The sequence below is a fragment of the Leptinotarsa decemlineata genome, unplaced genomic scaffold (assembly GCF_025532065.1).
Source record: "Leptinotarsa decemlineata unplaced genomic scaffold, Ldec_3_MD MMD2_tig00000690_RagTag_RagTag, whole genome shotgun sequence".
In the NCBI taxonomy this organism is placed as follows: domain Eukaryota; kingdom Metazoa; phylum Arthropoda; class Insecta; order Coleoptera; family Chrysomelidae; genus Leptinotarsa; species Leptinotarsa decemlineata.
This window is the reverse complement of record NW_027412554.1, coordinates 124140-144352: the sequence shown is the minus strand read 5'-3', so window position 1 is coordinate 144352 and position 20213 is coordinate 124140. Positions and strand designations below refer to the sequence as shown.

At 34.4% G+C, this 20213-nt stretch overlaps 1 protein-coding gene across 2 annotated transcripts in view; it reads left to right on the top strand.

Annotated features, from left to right (window-relative positions):
* Positions 1–17551: 17551 nt before the first annotated feature.
* mus301 (mutagen-sensitive 301) overlaps positions 17552–20213 on the top strand; it is a 49731-nt gene continuing 47069 nt past the window's right edge. The window contains exon 1 of one of the 2 annotated variants that reach the window (XM_074174617.1): positions 17552–17904. In XM_074174617.1, coding sequence (XP_074030718.1) covers positions 17790–17904 — 115 coding nt within the window. In that variant the 5' untranslated portion in view covers positions 17552–17789. The remainder of the gene's footprint in view (positions 17905–20213) is intronic. The other variant, XM_074174618.1, reaches the window with a different exon arrangement.

Genomic DNA, 20213 nt, shown 5'->3' with positions numbered 1-20213 from the left:
AATTATTCTGCCTAAATGGAAATGGTTGTATTTATATCAACAAGAAACCGCCTAATATGCAAAAACAGATGTGGACATTTTGGTTCATCTTAATATTTTTTGTGCTTCCACTAAATACATTTCATGAGTTTCTACCACAGAAACAATCAGAATTATAAGTAAATTAGGCGGGAAATATTGCGCATCGTCGTGGCACATCCTCAATCTGGACTCAAATTGGCATGTTTCTGATTACATTGATTGTACCTACCTATACTCGAGAAAGTGTTATTAACCTACTATACCTCATTTTAGGTTCGAGAGTTGGTGTGTGGGATTTGTTGGTTTGACTAAGTACATGTTTGAACTAGAGTGATTTCAGTTGTGTATCTTCAATAGAGAAAAGTAAGTGAATGACACATTCTTTTGTATCATTTGTTTTCATAATTTTTATCATTCGTTTTCAAGATAGTATCAATTTGCCCAAAAGGAAACAGAGTGGTACCTGGTACAGGCAGGTGCGCCAAGGAACTGAAAACGTAATGATTACTTTTTTACAAGACAATGCATGTTGTTCTCCAAGTCATAAAATGTTGTAAATGTTCATGAGTAACCTATGCGAAAAATATCTATTTGATTTTTATTCCAGTTTTATTGTGCCACTTTCAAATAGTGATAATGAACGTTAATGTACATTTTGTTCCACGTATTACTATTGAAACACTGGCTGATGCATTGTTGGACAAATATAAGGAAAACTATTCTGGTGAGCAAAGTTTGAATAACTTTAAGTGAAATTCATTGAAGAACCCATCATACCACTCATTTTAAATACTTCATTTGTGGGTTTATTTTTCTAAGTGAGAAACCTAACCTAACCTATTTCTTGATGTAATACACTTTTTCTTTTTCAATGAAATGATATATTTATTATTTTTTAATTAGTGCTGATGAATTCACAGAGTTGTTATTTTAGTATATTTTTTAGTATACATTTGTTTGAGAGTAGGAACATCCTAATTTGAATACATTTCTAATATTTGTAATATGACAGTATTCAGGAATATTTTATTCAGTGAATAAATATTTTGAATTAGATTTTTTAGTTTTAATATTGGTTGAAACGTCAAATATTTCAGTGTAATTGTTTTTAAAATATATTTGTTTATGAATATTATGTGTTTTATTACTTGTGTGAATCTTGTATCAAAATGCAATATATACATGCCTAATAGCGGTTACTCGTCACATTCTTGGAATATTCCAAATATTCCTAGAATATTCATAAAATATATTTAAAGAATATTCTATGGTGTTTCTCTATTGTATATTCCTACAATAAACTAAGAATATCCTGAATATTTTATGAATATTCCTCGGGTTCTATTCCTGGAATATTCTTAATAGAATATACCTTAGATATTCTAAGACTATTATAAGATATTCCAAGAATATTCCCAAGGAATATTCTTAAAATATATCAAAGGTTCGCCAGGAGCACTTCCAGGGAATATTCTCCTGAAGATATATAAATCCATGGCATATTCATAGCATAATACAATATCCTTAAATGTATATTCATGAAATATACCTGGAATATCTATTGCTATGTGGGCTGATGATGCTAAATAGGTTAACGAAGATACTGCTTTTTAATGCCCCCTTCTAGCATACTGGATCGCACGTTGAAACGTTAGCCCCTTCTAGTCATCGTCATCCCATTACCATACAATTTTTATCAATCCTCATTATTAACCCTTCATGCTCAATTTTAAGACTGGCAACGGTTCAAACGCTACATCGCCCCCATAAACAACTATTTATTTTACAACCGATTTCAAACCTGTGATGCTTGCGTTGGCCTCACTAGCCTTTGGAACGAATCAAGCGAATCACCTCGATACCATGTTCATCCTCTCATATGTTAAACCGTCCACTCACTCTTACACACACACACACACACACACACACACACACACACACACACACACCTTTCATCAGATAAACCGCACCATTTTCAACAATTCACAATTACTTCCAATATCTCACGTTGGTGTCGAGGCTAAGGACAAAGTCTACCACTTCTATACGGTGACCACACCAACGACCTACGTTCTATTCTCCGCTATTTATTTTAATTCCCGAATGACGTGTGCTGTGACGTCACAACGGTGTGGCGAGCGGGAAAAAGTAATAGGATGAGGTAAGCGCACCACGTGACAGCCGGCTGGTCCAGCCTGTCTCATTGACTGGGTTGGGTAGTCTGTCTCGTTGAAGTGCTGAAATACGTGTTTCGCTATAAAATAGCTTCCTCAAGCGTTTTTCTCATGTCAGAAGACTAACGATATACTTAATCGCTCGTGGATCGATGCCCAATCTACCGAGAGCCCTGATCACGGATTTTTGGTTCACCGTGTCAAACGCCTTTCTTATGTATGTCTAGATACAATCCGCAAAACCCCTTTTCTGGTAGCTCGCCTCTCTTTAATATAGGTAATTAAAATCATAGAGTTAGCGAATGTTCCGTCAGCATCTGTGAAACCGCGCTAGTTTGCGTTCAGAGATGTAGCCGTTTTCAATCGACAATGGTCGGTGCATAAGCCTTTGCAGAGCCGAGCCGACCGTTATTGGCCTCCAGTTGCTTGGATCCAAGGGGCTCCCCTCCGTAAAACCAGAGTCGTCCTCATTTTACCGAAGGTAGAAGGCAGTACGTTCTTCATCTAAATAATGCTAAAGACACTGCCATTATTCTGCTGGGGAATCTCCACACCCTGACTACGCTAGATGCTAATACCATCCAGCTCTGGGGCTGGATGGTATTAGCATCTCTGTTTTTTTCCTATGGCGGCCCCTCGTTTTAGTAGAAAATGCAATACTAATCCATTCTGTTAAGAATTTTTCCAGATTAGTGTCAGTGTCGGGCAGCCAATGGTAGTCTCGACATGGATCAAAACAAAACTGTCATGGAATACATTTGTCGGTAATAGGTTTGAAGAAATCCATTTTTATACTCAGGCAAGCGAATGGCATCATATGTACCCGGCGATGTTAATTCTGCAGATCTCCCATCTAAGGGATGCAGTCCACTGCTACTGAGTCAGTCCAAATGGTGGGAGGGACCATGTTGGCTGAAAGAACCAGCAGAAAACTGACCTCGAACAGAAATTACATGTTCTGACGAAAAGATGAATATGGAAAGACGCAAGCCAAATGTTTCCAATTTGTTTACAAATTTTCTAATATCATCAGGATGATTGGATGAATTTTTAGACATGTATATAATTCTAAAAAACATAGAGCTCAAAGAGAACTGACAAGCGATGAAGCTGAAAAGGCAAAATTGTATCTCCTGAAATATATCCAAGAAAGTTTTCGGATTATATGAAAATGTGTAACAAAAAGATGATTTCCGCATTTCAAGTATTACGAGATGAAGACCGTTTATTAAGAGTTAAAACGCGCCTACTTTATATAATTGATGACGAGTGTTTCCAATTTCTTATTTTATTTTACCAACGTGAACTCGTTAACAAAATCATTAAAAAAAACATAGATTTTCGTGTCATGCAGAAACTCAAATTCCACTTAGTTCGATACGAGAAAAATTCTGAATTTGAAGTCACGGGAATTGATCTAGCTGGTCCACTAGGTTCGAAAAATAACAGGAAATATTGGATTGTGATTTTTACCTGCGCAATATACAGAACTGTTCATTTATTGGAATAGGTGCTCTCCTTATATATGGATAATTTCATTATTAACTTTACTCTGCGACTGTGAAGCCTCGATAAACTATCGAGCTCCAACTTACACTTTAGGAAATTCGAATATGATTCCGTTAACATATTCCTTTATGACATGGGTAATTTTGAGGTGCCCGATTTAGATCAAATCGATCGACGCCATTTGATTATACGATTTAGGTACATCCAGAAATTAAACGACTTACGTAAACGATTCAGAATTGTATATTTGACAGAACTGGTAAATACTAATCGACAAAATTGAAGTCTACTACAGACTGGTTCTTATTGGACCGGATGAAATTTTGAATTTCAATAATATCCATTTTCATGTTGGAGTTATTCAATCCAATAAATGAACTAGTGTAACACTATTGGTCGCGTCAGAAAATAATGTCAGTCTTTCCAACCGACTGACCTGTCCAGCTCGCCTAGTCTGCAGCAGACTAGCACAGAACTTTAACTTACACAGACTAGCGAAGCCAGTGCCGCCCAATCCGAACGAACTTGGACAGTCTGAGGAAAGTGAGAGACGTTACACGTTACGCACTGTTAACGTGAATTAACTATCGGCGGCACTAAACTTGCTTTTTTAAAAAATACTTTTATTGTTACAAACTTGAAAATGAAAAATTACAGAAATACGAAATATATGAAATTATACGTGTTGTTGGTTTGATGAATAAAATCTGACTGACTCTGGATGCGAAGTTTCAAAGATGTGCGCTCCTGTGAGAACTGTCTTGTCAGCATCTGGAACAGGGTGGTGGTACTGCTAGATCAGCGGGATTGTCCTAGGTGGTGAGATAATTCCTCCCCCGAAGATTCAACTATCATGCACAGCGGGGTAGTTGAACAGTGGATAGATCGGTTACTTCATTTACTACTTGTAATTGGTTCTCTTCTTGACTTGGCTTCTTATTGGTGCAACATCGAAGTACATTTTTCCTGTACAAGAAGTAAACTATCATTGATACGATCGCTAAGTAAACCACTAAAGTCCATATACTCGGTGATTGGTAAAGTCCGCCTTGGTTGAATGTTATTTCAGGATTGTTATCAATTAGCTGATTTTTCAGGTTTTGGAGTTCTTTCAGGTCAACATCGTCCAATGGAAAGCTCATATTTACACTTCTTGGAGGGTTGCGATCTTGGTTCAATTCGGGAATCAATATTATTTGATTGCTATTGATTACATTTTCTTCATTGATTATTTCGATTTGATTCGCTTTGATTCTGCAGCCTACTGGAATGTCAATTAAATAGGATCCAATTATTCTTTGAACTTCCTCTTGTTCATTACATTGTAGATGGATTGTCGTTTTATTTGGAAATATCGCTATCCATTGGGTAGAGTCCTCCAGCTGGTTAGCTATTGGCTTAGTAATCCTAACATCGATTTGTCTACATGTGGAAGTGTCTTCCATCTTCAGGAGTTGCAGCTCACAGAGATTTCCAGAAATTTCTCTAATCGGCATTTTCTTGCAGACATAGAATTGTGGTTCTACTTTGACACAATCGTCGCTTTTAAATGTGAAATATTCTGAGTTCTTCAGTAAAAATGAATTTTTGAGTATAAGTGCCTTGAACTGACTTTGACTATATGTAGGGATTGAATATAAGTGACAGTATTCGAAAATGTATGGATATGTGATTGGAATATGAAGAAGAAAGGTTATTCTATTATTCAGAATAAAACATTCGATGTTTATGATTTTCTTTAATTTCAAGATGTTTTCTAAAGTAATATCAATAGGAAATTGATTCTTTGCAATAATTCCGTGTAATTTAAGAAGTTCGGCGTATAAGTCAGTGGGTTTCACTATGCTTGGATGCATAATGTTGAGTTTCGCGAATGCTATATAATTTTCAATGTCCTGTAAGGCAGAGTTGACTATTTCAAACATATCAATCATTTGGTTGAGTATATCGTGAACAAATGCTCTATTTTCTTCATAACTTTTTGTTTGGAATATGGCAGCAATATGAACTATTTTTTCTTGAAGAAATTTTTCATTGTGAATTATTTGTTGAACAGTTTGATTGAATTTATTGATCAAATTGATTGAAACTGAATTTTGTTTCACAACACTAGAAGCCAATACTTTTTGGTTGTTTTGAAGTTCCCTAATAAGTTTTTCGTACCGCTCCCCGTCTTCTGCATCGAGGTTTCCTATAATTGATTTAAATATCGAACCAATACCATTAATCAATCCTCTTTTGATTCGTTTGGGATTTGTGATTATTTCTTGCAATTTGGATTCAGTCTTGTCTTTTGTCAAAGTCAAAATTTTTATGTAATTTTCTGTTTCAGCTGAGGAAATATTGTTTTTGTTTATACTGAGTGCTTCTAAAGTTTGTCCGTATTGGTCGTTCAGTTTTTGGATTTCAGTTATGACTGGATTCAGGTCATAGTAGTGTATCAGTTTGTGTGAGTATTGTTGAATTTTGGCAGTGCCCAATTTTAAAGGTATCATACCAGGATTGTTTTCCAGGTTTTTCAATGTTATTCTGTCCTGAAGTCCGAATACAAAAGGTATTCTGAAAAGAAATGAAATGAACTATTTATTAAAATCATAGCACTTCTTTCTTGGTCTTTTTAAATTGTCCATGTGTACTTTTTCATGATTTTCTGTGGAAACTGTTTTCATAGATTCGTCTACTTTTGTGATAGTGGTTGGTTTTTCAAATTTGTTAGCGTGTTTTTGTTTCAAGTGTTTTTTCACGTACGTTTTAGAATTAGGTTTGAACATTTCTGGATTATCGCGCGTTTCATTAGATTTTGAAATAACCTTTTCTTTTCGATTCATTAGTTTTCTGTTTATTTCCGCGTAAAGTAATTTAGTTTTTTCTCGGTGGTCATTTGTATAATCATTGAGAAGAATATTGTCTATGTCGATATCGAATGGATTTTCATTGGTTATATGTCCATTAACTATATCGATGGGTTTTAATTTTGTTGCAGAATGTATTGAGTGATTGTATGCAAGTATAGCATAAACCATTTTCGTTTGAGGCGGTGTTTTAAGAAATCCTCTAGTATTAAGAAGTCTAATGTGTTCAATGAGAGTAGAGTGAAGTCTTTCAATTTGTCCGTTTGATTGGGGGTGATTGGGTGAGCAGAAATGTACATTTACTTTGTGCAGTTTGAGAAGTTCTTCAATAACTGTATTTTTAAATTCAGATCCGTTGTCAACTATAATTTGGATAGGTACGCCATGATGTGAAAAAAATATCAAAAGTTTGTCAGCTATATCGGTAGCCGATAAAAAGGGCAAATGATATGCTTGCGCGTATTTCGAAAAACTGTCTATAATAGTAAGAAATTTATTTTTCTCTAAAGTATAAACGTCAATGTGGATAATTTCGAATGGTTTGGTGGCTGTCGGGGTTATATTCATTTTTGTTTTGATAGGATGTCTTTCGTATTTACTTCTTTGACAGATTTCACACTCGTTAATGAAGGTTTGGATAGAATCTTTCATATTGGGCCAATAATAAAGGATTTTGAGTTTTTGTTCGGTCTCGTCAATGCCTCTATGATTACTTTTTCCTTCGTGGTATGCTTGTATCAGTTCTAAAGCTTCTTTTTTATCTGTGACATCGATTAGTTTGAATTTACATCTTTTAAATTTTAATGAAGGCCATTTGAAATTTTGTCTATTTACTTCACAAAATCGTTCATAGTTATCTGAATTTTCAAAGTAAAGATAATAAGGTATGTTAGGTGCGATATATTCTTTTACAAAATCGATTACGTCTCTTTCAAAGTTATTTAAAGAAAGCTGAACAGTCATTCTCTGTTTCTTCTCGAATAAGATCGTTATTTTTGGTTTAGATGGTGAATGAAGAACAGATTGAAAAATAATTTGGTTTTGACCGAAATTTACTGGGGATTATGAAATGGGTATTTCAACAATTGGATTTTCCTCGGTATTAGTGAGTACGGTAACGTCATCAATTTCTTCAGTTGGGTTTAGTTCATGTTTTTCAGGAGTTTGAGTAGATTCTGTGTCGGCATTAACTATCATAGAAATATTATCTTGAAGAGGTTTACCTATTTCTAATATATCCGAAGATGGTTGGTAGTCCGGGGTATTTAAGTTGGGGTTAACGCTATTTTGGTTATCAAAAGTAATAGAGGGGCCGGCTAGACGTTCGGACTCTTCGATTATCTCGTCTAGTTCTTCCCAAAAAGTCTTTGACTCTTTTGTGTGTAGTTCAATGCGTGAAAGTGCATCAGCATTCGTATTGGATGACCCTTTTTTGTAAATTATATTATATTGATATTCTTCAAGTTTAATTCGCCATCTTAGCAATTTAGAACTCTGATCTTTCGTTGAAAATAGCCATTGGAGTGGTTTATGATCCGTGACTATATTGAATTTCCTGGCAAAAAGGTAGGGACGAAAATATTTGGTTGCCCAGACAATAGCCAATAGTTCTTTTTCTATTGTACTGTAATTTGATTCAGAGTCGTTTAGAGTCCTTGAAACATACGCTACTGGAAGGTCTTATCCAATAGGTCCTTGGCTCAAGACCGCACCCACGTTTGAGGCGTCCGTTGTTAAATTGAACGGTTTAGTAAAATCTGGATACTGAAGGATTGGTTCGTTAATTAGTAAATTTTTACAAGTTTCGAAACACGATAGAAATTCTTCGTCGTGGATGATCTGTGCACCCTTCTTCAAGCATTTGGTAAGTGGTTTCGTTAATTTCGCGAAGTTATTAATGAATCGTCTATAATATCCTAACAGTCCTAAAAATCCTTTAATTTGTTTAGTTGTTTTTGGAATAGGAAAGTTCTTTATTGTTTTATTTTATCCGGATTTGGTTTGACACCGTTCGGAGTAACAATATGCCCAAGATAAGCCACTTCTTTTCGTAAAAATTCTGACTTATCGAGTTGAATTTTGAAGTTTGACTCTTGAGTCTTTGAAAAACTGCTCTTAGACTTTCAATATGCTCTTGGAGAGATGTGGAAAAGATGATTATGTCATCTAAATAAACTAAGCATTTTTCGTTTTGAATACCTCTAAGGATATTCTCTATCACTCGTTCAAAGGTCGCGGGAGCTTTCTTGAGACCAAATGGCATCCTGAGGAACTCGTAATGCCCATTTTCGGTATTGAATGCTGTTTTTTCGATGTCTTCCTTACACATTTCAATTTGGTGGAAACCGCTGGCTAGATCTAAAGTCGAAAAATATTGGCATCTACCTAGTTTATCTAGTAAATCGGTTATATTTGGCAAGGGATACTTATCATCAATTGTTTTCTCATTAAGCTTCCGGTAATCTACAACAACTCGCCATTTTTGTTTACCGAAGGCATCCATTTTCTTAGGGACGACCCAAATTGGGGACGATCAAGGTGAACTACTGGGCCTTATAATTTTTTGATCTAACATTTTTTGAATTTGTGTTTGGACTTCTTTTTTGTGAATGAATGGATATCTGTATGTCTTTGTATAAACGGGTATTTCGTCAGTTGTCTTTATACGATGTATAGTTTTATTTGTAAAAGTGAGCGGTTCATCCTCATGGTAAAAAATATCAGAAAATTCTAAACATAATTTTTCTATCATTGATTTTTCTTCGACATTCAAATGGTCAGTTCTAATATTAGATAAGTTCAGTTTACGTTTGTACGTCTCATCAAAATTGTTGAAGTTAAATTCTTGTATGCATGTTCTATCAAATTTTTCAACGACCATAGGTTCAGAGAAATCTAGTGTAATCTGATCCGTACTGTTATTTAATATAGTTGTTAGCGCTTCTCTGTTTCTCACGATCGACAAACTCTCTGGAATTTCGCAGTTGTGTATCTTTTGATAAGGAATTATAATTTCACCGTCGCGTACAGATGTTTTTATCTTAATTACTTGTTCGTTTCGGGAAAGAATGGTAATGAGGTTCAAATCATTTTTTTATTTTATGATAATGCAATTTGATTTGTGAATGAGGTGTTGTCAAAAATCCTTTGCTCAAGTTAACATTTGCTTGAAGTAGTTTCAAGTTATCAATACCTATCAATCCATGAAATGTATTGTGAAATTTGAATAAATAAAATTTCAGATTTCCAGAAACATTAAATACTTTTGAAATGGGAATGAAAGCACTATGTTTGTGACAAGATTTTTGAAATACGGTTGACACTATGAAAGGATCATTTTGGATTCTAATGGGGTATAGATTATAAGCTAGATTTGGATCAATAAAAGATTTAGTCGAACCTGTATCGACCAAAAACTTCAAATTATATTCAGGTAGAATTATATAGGGTAATTCACTAGAATTACTTGAATTTAAGGATATTATCACTGGTTCTACGTTTGATTGATGTCTTGGTTTATCAATTGAAAATTTTCATCAGGATTACATTCAGTATTTTCGAAATTTTCATACTGGCTCTGATTTTCAATTTCAGAATCTTGTGAATAGCATTCGATATCATTCGTTTCTGTATTGAAAAGTTCTTCTGAGATAAAGTTTCTTTGTTGAGGTCTATTAGGAAATGAGGGACCTGGTTGATTTCTGTTGAACGTTTGCCTTGTTGAAACACTCATAGGTGTTTGACTGGGAAGATTCCGATTGGGATTGGGCTTGAAAACGTTCTGGTTATTAGTAGGTTGTTTGAAAACTTGGGAATTTCGGAAAAATTTTTGTTGTGGAACATTAGTTCTTGGTTGAATATTTATAGGCTGTGAAGGGAAATTGTTTTGTGGATGGAATTGATTATTTGAATATCTATTTTGATTAAACGATTGACGATTTTGGAATTGATCGTTTCTTGTATTGGCATTAAAAGAAGTTCTTGGAAAATGAGACTGATTTGAATTTTGATTAGAATTTGATCTTATTTGGTTACTATTTTGTCTTACAGAAACTCTGTTTGATTGGTTTTGATAATAATTGATATTTTCTTCTTGAATGATGAATTTCAAAGCTTCATTCAAATCAATAGGTCTCATACAACGAATTGTAGTTCCTAAAGGTTCTTTTAATCCAGATAAAAACGTTTTTAAAGCTAATGAATTATATAATTTGCGTTTTAAAACTTTCGAATTTTCGTCTGCTTCATGAGAATCAATATAGCAACAAATCAGATTGAGAATTTGCAAAATTCGATCAAAAAATTGTTGAGGTTTTTCAGCCGGGTATTGTTTCATCATAACCATGTCTCTATTCAAACAGGCTTCATCGCGTTGATCCGCAAAATTCCTATACAGTGTGTCTTTTAAAATATTCCAAGTTGTGACATTTTGAATATTAACTACTAATTTAGCATTTCCTGTTAGTTTACTAATCAAACTATTCAATAGATATGTATTTTGGAAAGAGTTTGGATTTTCGGCATCATAAAAATGAGTGATTAAGCTATCACAAGTACTCAAATATCTATTAAGTTCATTTGGGTTCCCATCGAATTGGGGAACGCAATTTAAATATTCGGGTTTGAAAACATTTGCCATTTCTGAAGAGTTTTAAATATTCAATTCTGGGTTTTGGTTATAAGATGTATTATTACTATTGATTGGAATTGATTGAGAAATTAAATTAGTTCGATTTGAAAAGGGGTTTATAAAAACTCGATTGGTTCTTGGATTTGGGTTGGAAATAGAATTGTCTGAGTCAGCTAAAGACAATGATTAAAAAATATTTTCAAGCGACATAAAATCAGAGTACTCACAATAAAAGCAAGATTTTGGCCATCGCTTTCTTAACCACTATAAGGAGTCTGCCCTGGTTCAGCGATTTTGTCTTCACTAAGTGTTTCTTCCTTGCAGAAGGGGACGATGAAGTTCCTCTTCTCGAAAACAGCTTCGGTACGGAGTTTTCTGCAGGTCTTCGATTGACTGGGTTTCCTGAAGTTCTAGGAGCCGCTCTGCTTTCACAAAGGTTCGATTGCCAATTAATCGTTGAAACGAAAATCTCTCGTACGATACGCGTAATTCTGACAATCCTACTGTCGACTGCGCCAATTAACTATCGACGGCACTAAACTTGCTTTTTTAAAAAATACTTTTATTGTTACAAACTTGAAAATAAAAAATTACAGAAATACGAAATATATGAAATTATACGTGTTGTTGGTTTGATGAATAAAATCTGACTGACTCTGGATGCGAAGCTTCAAAGATGTGCGCTCCTGTAAGAACTGTCTTGTCAGCATCTGGAACAGGGTGGTGGTACTGCTAGATCAGCGGGATTGTCCTAGGTGGTGAGATAATTCGTGTCGCCAGCGACTCGGTCCTCGGCGATCAGGACATATTTTATGCAACTAGGACCACTAAGCCGATTGAGAGTGTTTTTTGTACATTGGTGCAGAATGGACGTTGAAGAAGTTGCAATAGTAGCGTTACTAGTTATGAAGAGAAAAAAAAGAAAGGAAAAGAAAAGTGCCTAACACCAAATCCAAACGATAAAAATTTAAAGTCATCGTTGACCGAGTTGCCGGCGAATAGTCGAAGGCGCTAAACGACACCAAGTGTTAAACTTCAGTTATCCAATGTAAAATTATTCGACAAAAACACTGGATCCTCGACACTATTGGTTCTTCATAAAATAAAGAGATTCAACGTACTATGGCATTCCATTCACAAAGGCGCTAAGCGCACACCAATGTTCATATTTGGAAACGATTCTTGTTCTATCAAAAATATGGACGGCACACATGCCTTTATACATGATAAGAATCTCACATTCTTAGATGGTCAACCGAAAATTCAGGATTAGAATTCACCAAGCTATCTCTACGGCTATCCGTCTATCCCCACACCTATATTCTCTTTATTCATACGACTTCCCCATGTTTGCGAAAACATAGAGAGGAATAGGATAAGACTAAATACGACAAAAACTGAACTTGTCTATTTCACGAATAAATTCACTGATGTGAAGATTTTCAGGAAACTTATGATTAGAATCGAAAGTGCGTGGAAGAACAGAAAAGTGTGAGGTATCTGGGAGTTGTCCTGGATAAGCGCTTGAATTTTCATGGACATTAAAGTTTGGCAATTCGGATAGCGGAAGTGGCAATTAAACGCAACTATCATCTAATTGTACGAAATTCCAAACTAAGTATTGACAGCAAGCTCCTGATATACAAACAAGTTATCAGACCAACTATGTTGTACGCTTGTCCTGTATTCTGCAACCTCAAGAGGACTCCATTAAGGAGACTTGAGACGATGCAGAATAAGGTGCTTTGATCATGACCAATAGCGTGTTAGTAATCACACGTCAAAAGGTAAGACCTCGTTAGTCCTGAGCTCGCACAAGTTCGGACTTTTGAGAGTTGTCGTCTGTAGGCGGGCAACAGCTGGTTAACGGAAAACATATTTTTTTAAATAAATCGATACATCTCATTGGAGCGTCTGCGAGACATAGCGGAAGTCAAGCCAATTACGGACCTAATTCGACGGCTTGCTTACAAGCACTTCAAGTGGTTCCTTCCGAAAAGTCCGTTGACTAGTACAATCACGGCAGTTAAAGCATATCATAATCAGCCCCGCCGACATGGAGGGATGATTAATGAATCACTCGACATCTTCCATGAGCGGCATGTTAACGACCATTTGTAAGTTCATGAAAAAACTGGCACAGACAATCTGTCCTGGTTTTTTCATGACCTTTTTTCAGGAGTATCCAGCCAAACACAACAACGACAGTTCATTTTCATTTGAGCAACTTGAATATATCAAATAATTATGATGGGGTTCATGAGTCTTGTCGACAGGAGGCACACGATTCAATCGTTTTTTTGTCGGTTTTTTAGGTCGGCTCAATGAGCTAAAACCGCAGGTGGCGTTCCCCACTGCCTCCTTCCAGCGGGGCGTGAGGGCGCGCTTGTGAGAAGCAGAAGCCATCTGTTATTCTACCCTCCAGGTAGAGAATGCCTGAAATGTAGATGTGTACATAGTATATTTTGATAAAAAGATTTAAATTTTTTCGGTCTATCAACATGTGTACAGAGTTGGGTCAATCTAATTTCTTACGTTGAGATATTTTGACAAAACAAAAGCAAATCAGTTGAAACACCATGGTATTTCTATCCATCTTGCTTTTCTCATTCGAATAAATTAATAGTCGTCCATAATGATTAAAATGGTTCAAAGTTGAGTTTTTTAAAATTGAATAGGTACTATAAATAGAATTCACAAAACTTTGACAATTTATGTTTTCCAGTTTATGATTTTCTTTTCCACTCCTAAGTTTCAATGTATCTCACTCACATCTAGTAGAATTAGTGAGAGAATTATTCAATTGTCTTAGTTAATAATTGAAACCGTTTATAAGAATACAGTATGTATTGAAAATGTAAAAAGAGAGTCATATAGGGATTTTGTTAAAAACTCTGATAATAAACAAAAAAGTTCTTGGCAAATTATAAATTATGAGTTGAATAGAAACCCTAGACAAAACCAAACTTGTGATATAAACGGGGATATTTTTAATGAATTCTTCATTAATATAGCAGAAAATGTTATTTCAGAACTACCCGAAGTCCAATTCACTTCGAATGATTTACTTAATGGTGCTAAATCATGATGTTCTTCATTCTTTCTTGAACCTGTAACGCCATTAGAAATAATTGATGCAGCGATATCCTTGAAAAATTCTTCTTGCTTAGATATTTACAGTATGAACAGTGCAATTATCAAGGGTATAATTGAAGCAATTATAGATCCTTTGACATTTTTATTCAACTCGTGTATACAAAAAGGGTGTTTTATCCAGACATTTCACTAGTTCGGACTTCCATTGTCTATAAAATGATTTGAAATCCCTGAAACAAGTAAAAAAGAATAATTAAAAAAGAATAGTTGAAAATAACAATTATATTAAGCAACAATAAACCTGAAATGAAATGATAGTAAAATAACCTACAAGTGAAAATATAATAATTGAATCAATAAAAATTAAAGGAATGCAAAAAAAAAGAAAATAATAAAAATAAAAAAGTGTAGAGATTCCAAGTCACGTTAGTTCACGACGTTTCGATTGTTGGTATCTACAATCGTCTTCGGGTGATGACAGTCATCACCCGAAGACGATTGTAGATACCAACAATCGAAACGTCGTGAACTAACGTGACTTGGAATCTCTACACTTTTTTATTTTTATTATTTTCTTTTTTTTTGCATTCCTTTAATTTTTATTTATTCAATTATTATATTTTCACTTGTAGGTTATTTTACTATCATTTCATTTCAGGTTTATTGTTGCTTAATATAATTGTTATTTTCAACTATTCTTTTTTAATTATTCTTTTTTACTTGTTTCAGGGATTTCAAATCATTTTATAGACAATGGAAGTCCGAACTAGTGAAATTCATCACGAAACATTGTCAATCACCTTTATCCAGACATGTTTAAATGTACAAAGTTATTGCCTCTTTTTAAAGAAGGAGACAGGTTTCTGATTGGTAACTGTAGACCAATATCAATCATTACCGTTTTGGGAAAAATCTTTGAAATTATTTTGAAGAACAAGGTTCATGAACTTTTTTATTAATAACAAATTATTTAGTGAAGATCAATACGGATTCAGAGCGGGTAGATCAACAACAGATGCAATTCGAAAAACTATGAGTCTGGTTATCGAGGGTCTTGAGAGAGTTGAACATGTGATATGCAATGGGGGGGCTACCACTCAGTTTATTTCAGTCGTACTTATGTAACACAACCCAACCTGTGTGTGTGAATGGAAATATGTCTGACAATAAAACTATCGAGAATGGTGTACCGCAGGGATCCGTTCTGGGACCATTGCTATTCTTGATATATTTCAATGACTTCAGTCATTTTATGTCACCAGGTAAATGTGTTCTTTTCGCAGATGACACAACTCTAATAACGTCTCAGAAAAACATAATCGATTTACTGTCAATTACTGATGATACTCTGAGACAGGCGTCTCTGTGGGTCACAACAAATCAGTTGAAATTAAATGAAAGCAAGACTTGTTTACGACCTCAAATAATGAAACCACTGAAAATGGCGATGATACTGCCAAACTACTAAGACTCACTGTTGACCGGAATCTGTCATGGTATGCACACATGCATACTGAACTGAGTAAGAAGCTGTGTAAGAGTATATTTGCTTTTCGACAGCTAAATAGAGTATTTATTGTCGGTAAATTTTCGTTATGTGGACAACCGGCGATTTTGAAAAAATGTTTGACTGTATTTACGTATTTTGATGCGTAGATTACAAATCCGAGAGAAAAAAGCGGCGCTCTCCCTTATTTAAAAAGTTACGACCCTTCAAAGTTCAGAAAAGGGCAACTTTTCAGCCTTCTTTTTCACTAAATAAACTATTTAAAAACACATGCATTTATTCACTAGGTCACCCTTACACCTTATTCGTCCTTTTAACACTTTTCACTTCAATAATCAACATTTTTTTTATAAAAATGTCAAAAAATGTACGGAGCTGCTTTTTGGTTACATATCACTGTATTTTACGTTTTTAAGGTTAATGATATGGTTGGTACGACTGATGCAGTCCATATTCCTGAAGTAATTCAAATGTTTTTTACCTTCACTCTTTAGATCGTAAATTGGTTTTTGGTGGTGTATTACGAATTTGAAATAGTAAGCGACGGCAAATACTAACCGCCTTTTTCTGAAATGTCACTAGTAACTAACCTAATGTCACCAGGGAAAGCATTCGTTTTTAAATTAAGTTTTTTATAAGAAAAATGTTGATTATTGAAGTGAAAAGTGTTAAAGAAGGAGGAATAAGGTGTGAAGGTGACCTAGTGAATAAATGCTTGTGTTTTTAAATAGTTTATTTAGTGAAAAAGAAGGCTGAAAAGTTGCCCTTTTCTGAACTTTGAAGGGCCGTAACTTTTTGAATAAGGGAGAGCGCCGCTTTTTTCTTTCGGATTCGTAATCTACGCATCAAAATACGTAAATACAGTCAAAAATTTTTTCAAAATCGCCGGGTGTCCACATAACGAAAATTTACCGATACAAACTCACAAGGTCTATTAAAAATTCATTGAATATCAATCTCTACAATCATCTTCCTAATTCGTTCAAAGTGCTCAAACAAAGCTCCTTCAAAAACAGAGTCAGAACTATTCTGCTGGAAAACTGTTTTATAGTACTCAGGATTATTTAAGTACTTCAATTATGCCGATTTAGATTTGATTTTATTTCATCTGATATGTGAAGCTCATGTTTATACATAATATTTGTTTTTTGACACTTTCAAAAATTTTAGACTGATTATTGTAATTTTCAAAATTATCTTTCATTTTATTCACAATTTATGATTCAATATTTTTAACTTGTGACTAGAGTTTTTTTTTCTATGTTTATTTTAACTGACTTGCAACAAACATTCAAGTGTAAAGTTGTCAAATAAATATATCTGTCTATCTATTGCAAAACCATTTCCTTTTATTAATTTTCTGTTGAAATTTCTACTCCCCGAAACTCAAGAATAACTGCCCAAATGATGAAACTTTCGATTCTGACGATGATAAGGTATGTCAATAGACAACACTTTAGAGACCCAGAATTATCCTTAGGTAACAAACTACAGGCGATCCTCAGTTGATCACTAGTAACTTTTTAAATTTATATCACTATTAACTTCATTAGTATCAAGATGCATAAAAATAATACGGCGATGTAAACTAAAAATAAAGTTATTTATCAAATTAATATTGAAGTGAAAGATGAGAGGACTGGCGGTCCCCTACGCTAGTAACCATGCTGGATTCGACGACGAGGTTGTCAGTTTTATAAAAACAGGCCTCCCGAAAAGGAGACGACCAGTAAAAAAAGAAGTGAATGAAAAAACAGGGTGGCAGCATTGCCTTGAAAAAGACCACTGCACCCCAAGACGAAGCTTCTGTTCACTATGGACAGGAGGAGCCTGGCCAAATACGGCCATATAAATTAGAGAGAGAGAGAGAGAGATAGAGAAATCACAACGCTGGTGATGATTTGAATTTATGTTTCGCTCGGCTATTATATGGTTTTAATAAGTAAATAATGTTCGAATTTTACACAGTGTAACACAATAAGAGACTAGTATTACTGAATATGGACTCTCTTGATCTGGACAATACAGTTTTGAACTCCATAGCATTTGAAGATTATGATGTAAAAACGGATAATACTTTTGACAAACCTACAAATAACTACTCCAAGCATATAGGTAATACTTTTGCAATTTTCCTTGACATTCATTTAAAATTGGAAAAACTAAGGTTTATCGTGAATAGAATTTTACTTAGAAAGTCCTCAAAATGTTTCAATATTGTTTAAAAAATGTCTCATACCAAAAATTAAACTACACTAACACATTACATATTTCTCTAGGTAAGTATATCAAAGTGTTGGTGGTGGTAATAGACTTCTCATTTTCTAGAAATTTATTTTCATCATTATTGAAGATTGCCTTGGTCATTCCTCTGCACAAAGGAGGCAATCTTGACAAACTCAAGCAATTTTAGGCTGATTGCCTTGTTAACCGCCTTGTTCAAAGTTGTAGAAAAACCGGTGAACACAAGATATAGCCTTTTTCGAAAAAAACAATATAATGAAGTTGTGCCAGTTTGGGTTTCAATCCTCAGAAGGTGAACAGGATGCTTTATTTGTATTCCTAAAACCCGTTCATCAATCTGAAAGAAAATCTGCGGGTGCTATGTTTTGTGACCAATCCAAAGCTTTCGATTACTGGCTTATATTTTATGATTTCAAAGGATTTGTAAGACGGCTATTGGCCATTCAAGGACTGTAAAAAAAAGCTAACTCAAGTAGACATAGTATAAAGTACACTTTCTCGTTTTATTTCCAAATGATTGCCTTAACTAGTGGAAAAGTTGATAACAAACAGCACATTATTGACAAGAAAATATTTTGTTAAACAAGTTGAAAGCACACAGGTATTTTATAATTTTGTTAGCACTAGGCATTAGCATTATCATAGCATCAATAAAAATGTATCTGGCCTGTCACTTTTTTAATGTTTTTTTTCCAAACTTTGTTCCAGTATATACCTTTTTACACTTTTGCATAATTTCTAATTTTTTCACATAAATTGTCCTGCCAACAAACTATATACTAACAGTTACACCTCTCGAAGCGAAGCAGTAACTCGTCTTGATAATGCCATCTGAGATGATGGCGAAACGTCGACTATCGAATAGTACACAACAGATGAACACCCGGAAAAACAACACATCATATATATATATTATATATATATATATATATATATATATATATATATATATATATATATATATATATATATATATATATATATATACACAAATATGAAAGTTATTGAGTGTCTTGATATAGAAACAGAAGTTAATATCGGACATAGCACTCATGTCTATGGTTTGCCACTTTCATGAGTGCTATGTCCGATATTAACTTCTGTTTCTATATATATATATATATATATATATATATATATATATATATATATATATATATATATATATATATATATGATATATGGTGAAGTTAGAATTGACAATGATTTGAAATAAGCTTTACAAGATACATTACTTCGAACTCCCATCATGCATCTTATGATTTTCTTCTGATCAATGAATACTTTATCAATATGTGTTGAATTACCCCAGAAGATCAAGCCATATGTGAGTGTCAACGACACTAGACCATACTATGACATTCTGAGAACCTCTGTAGATACAATGCCCTTCAGTTGTCTGATAATAAAATTGATGCTACTCAATTTTCCTTCCAGATATTTGATGTGAGTTCTCCATGTCAGTTTCTCACAAATTGTTACACACAGAAATTTTATAAATGTCACTAGTTCGGACTTCCATTGTCTACTATATAAAAATGATTTGAAATCCCTGAAACAACTAAAAAAGGAGAATTGAAAATGAATAGCTGAAAATAACAATTATATTAAGCAAAAAAACCTGAAATGAAATAATAGTGAAATAAAATACAAGAAAAATAGAACAATTGAACAAAAAATAAATAAAAATAAAGAAATGAAAAAGAAAATAAAAAGTTGAGAGATTCCAAGCCACGTTAGTTCACGACGTTTCGATTATTAGTATCTACAATCTTCTTCGGGGGATGATTGGACTGATTCCTCCGAGAGATGACTATTTATAGGTCGTTCGAGTACTTCCACTTATCCCCGATTTCCATTTTCCGCTTCACTGATTCCGTGGGAGATGACTGGCGGGAGTTGGCCATTTTTCGCTTGATGATGGGTTTCCATATGTTGCGTATTTCTACGCTGGCTTGGCCGAATACGTTGTTGGACAACATGTATGCGGCTTTCTTGAATTTTCTCCTAAACCAATGTTCCCTGTGTCAGATCTCAGCTTGGGACCACTCGATGTTGTGTTGATGGGTCCAAACATGGTCTGCTATTCCTGATTTGCTGGGAGGGGCAGCGAGGGGAAGATTAAAACTGACTCTTTGAAGATGATCACTTGGTGATCGAAACACGTGTCGAGGTATTAA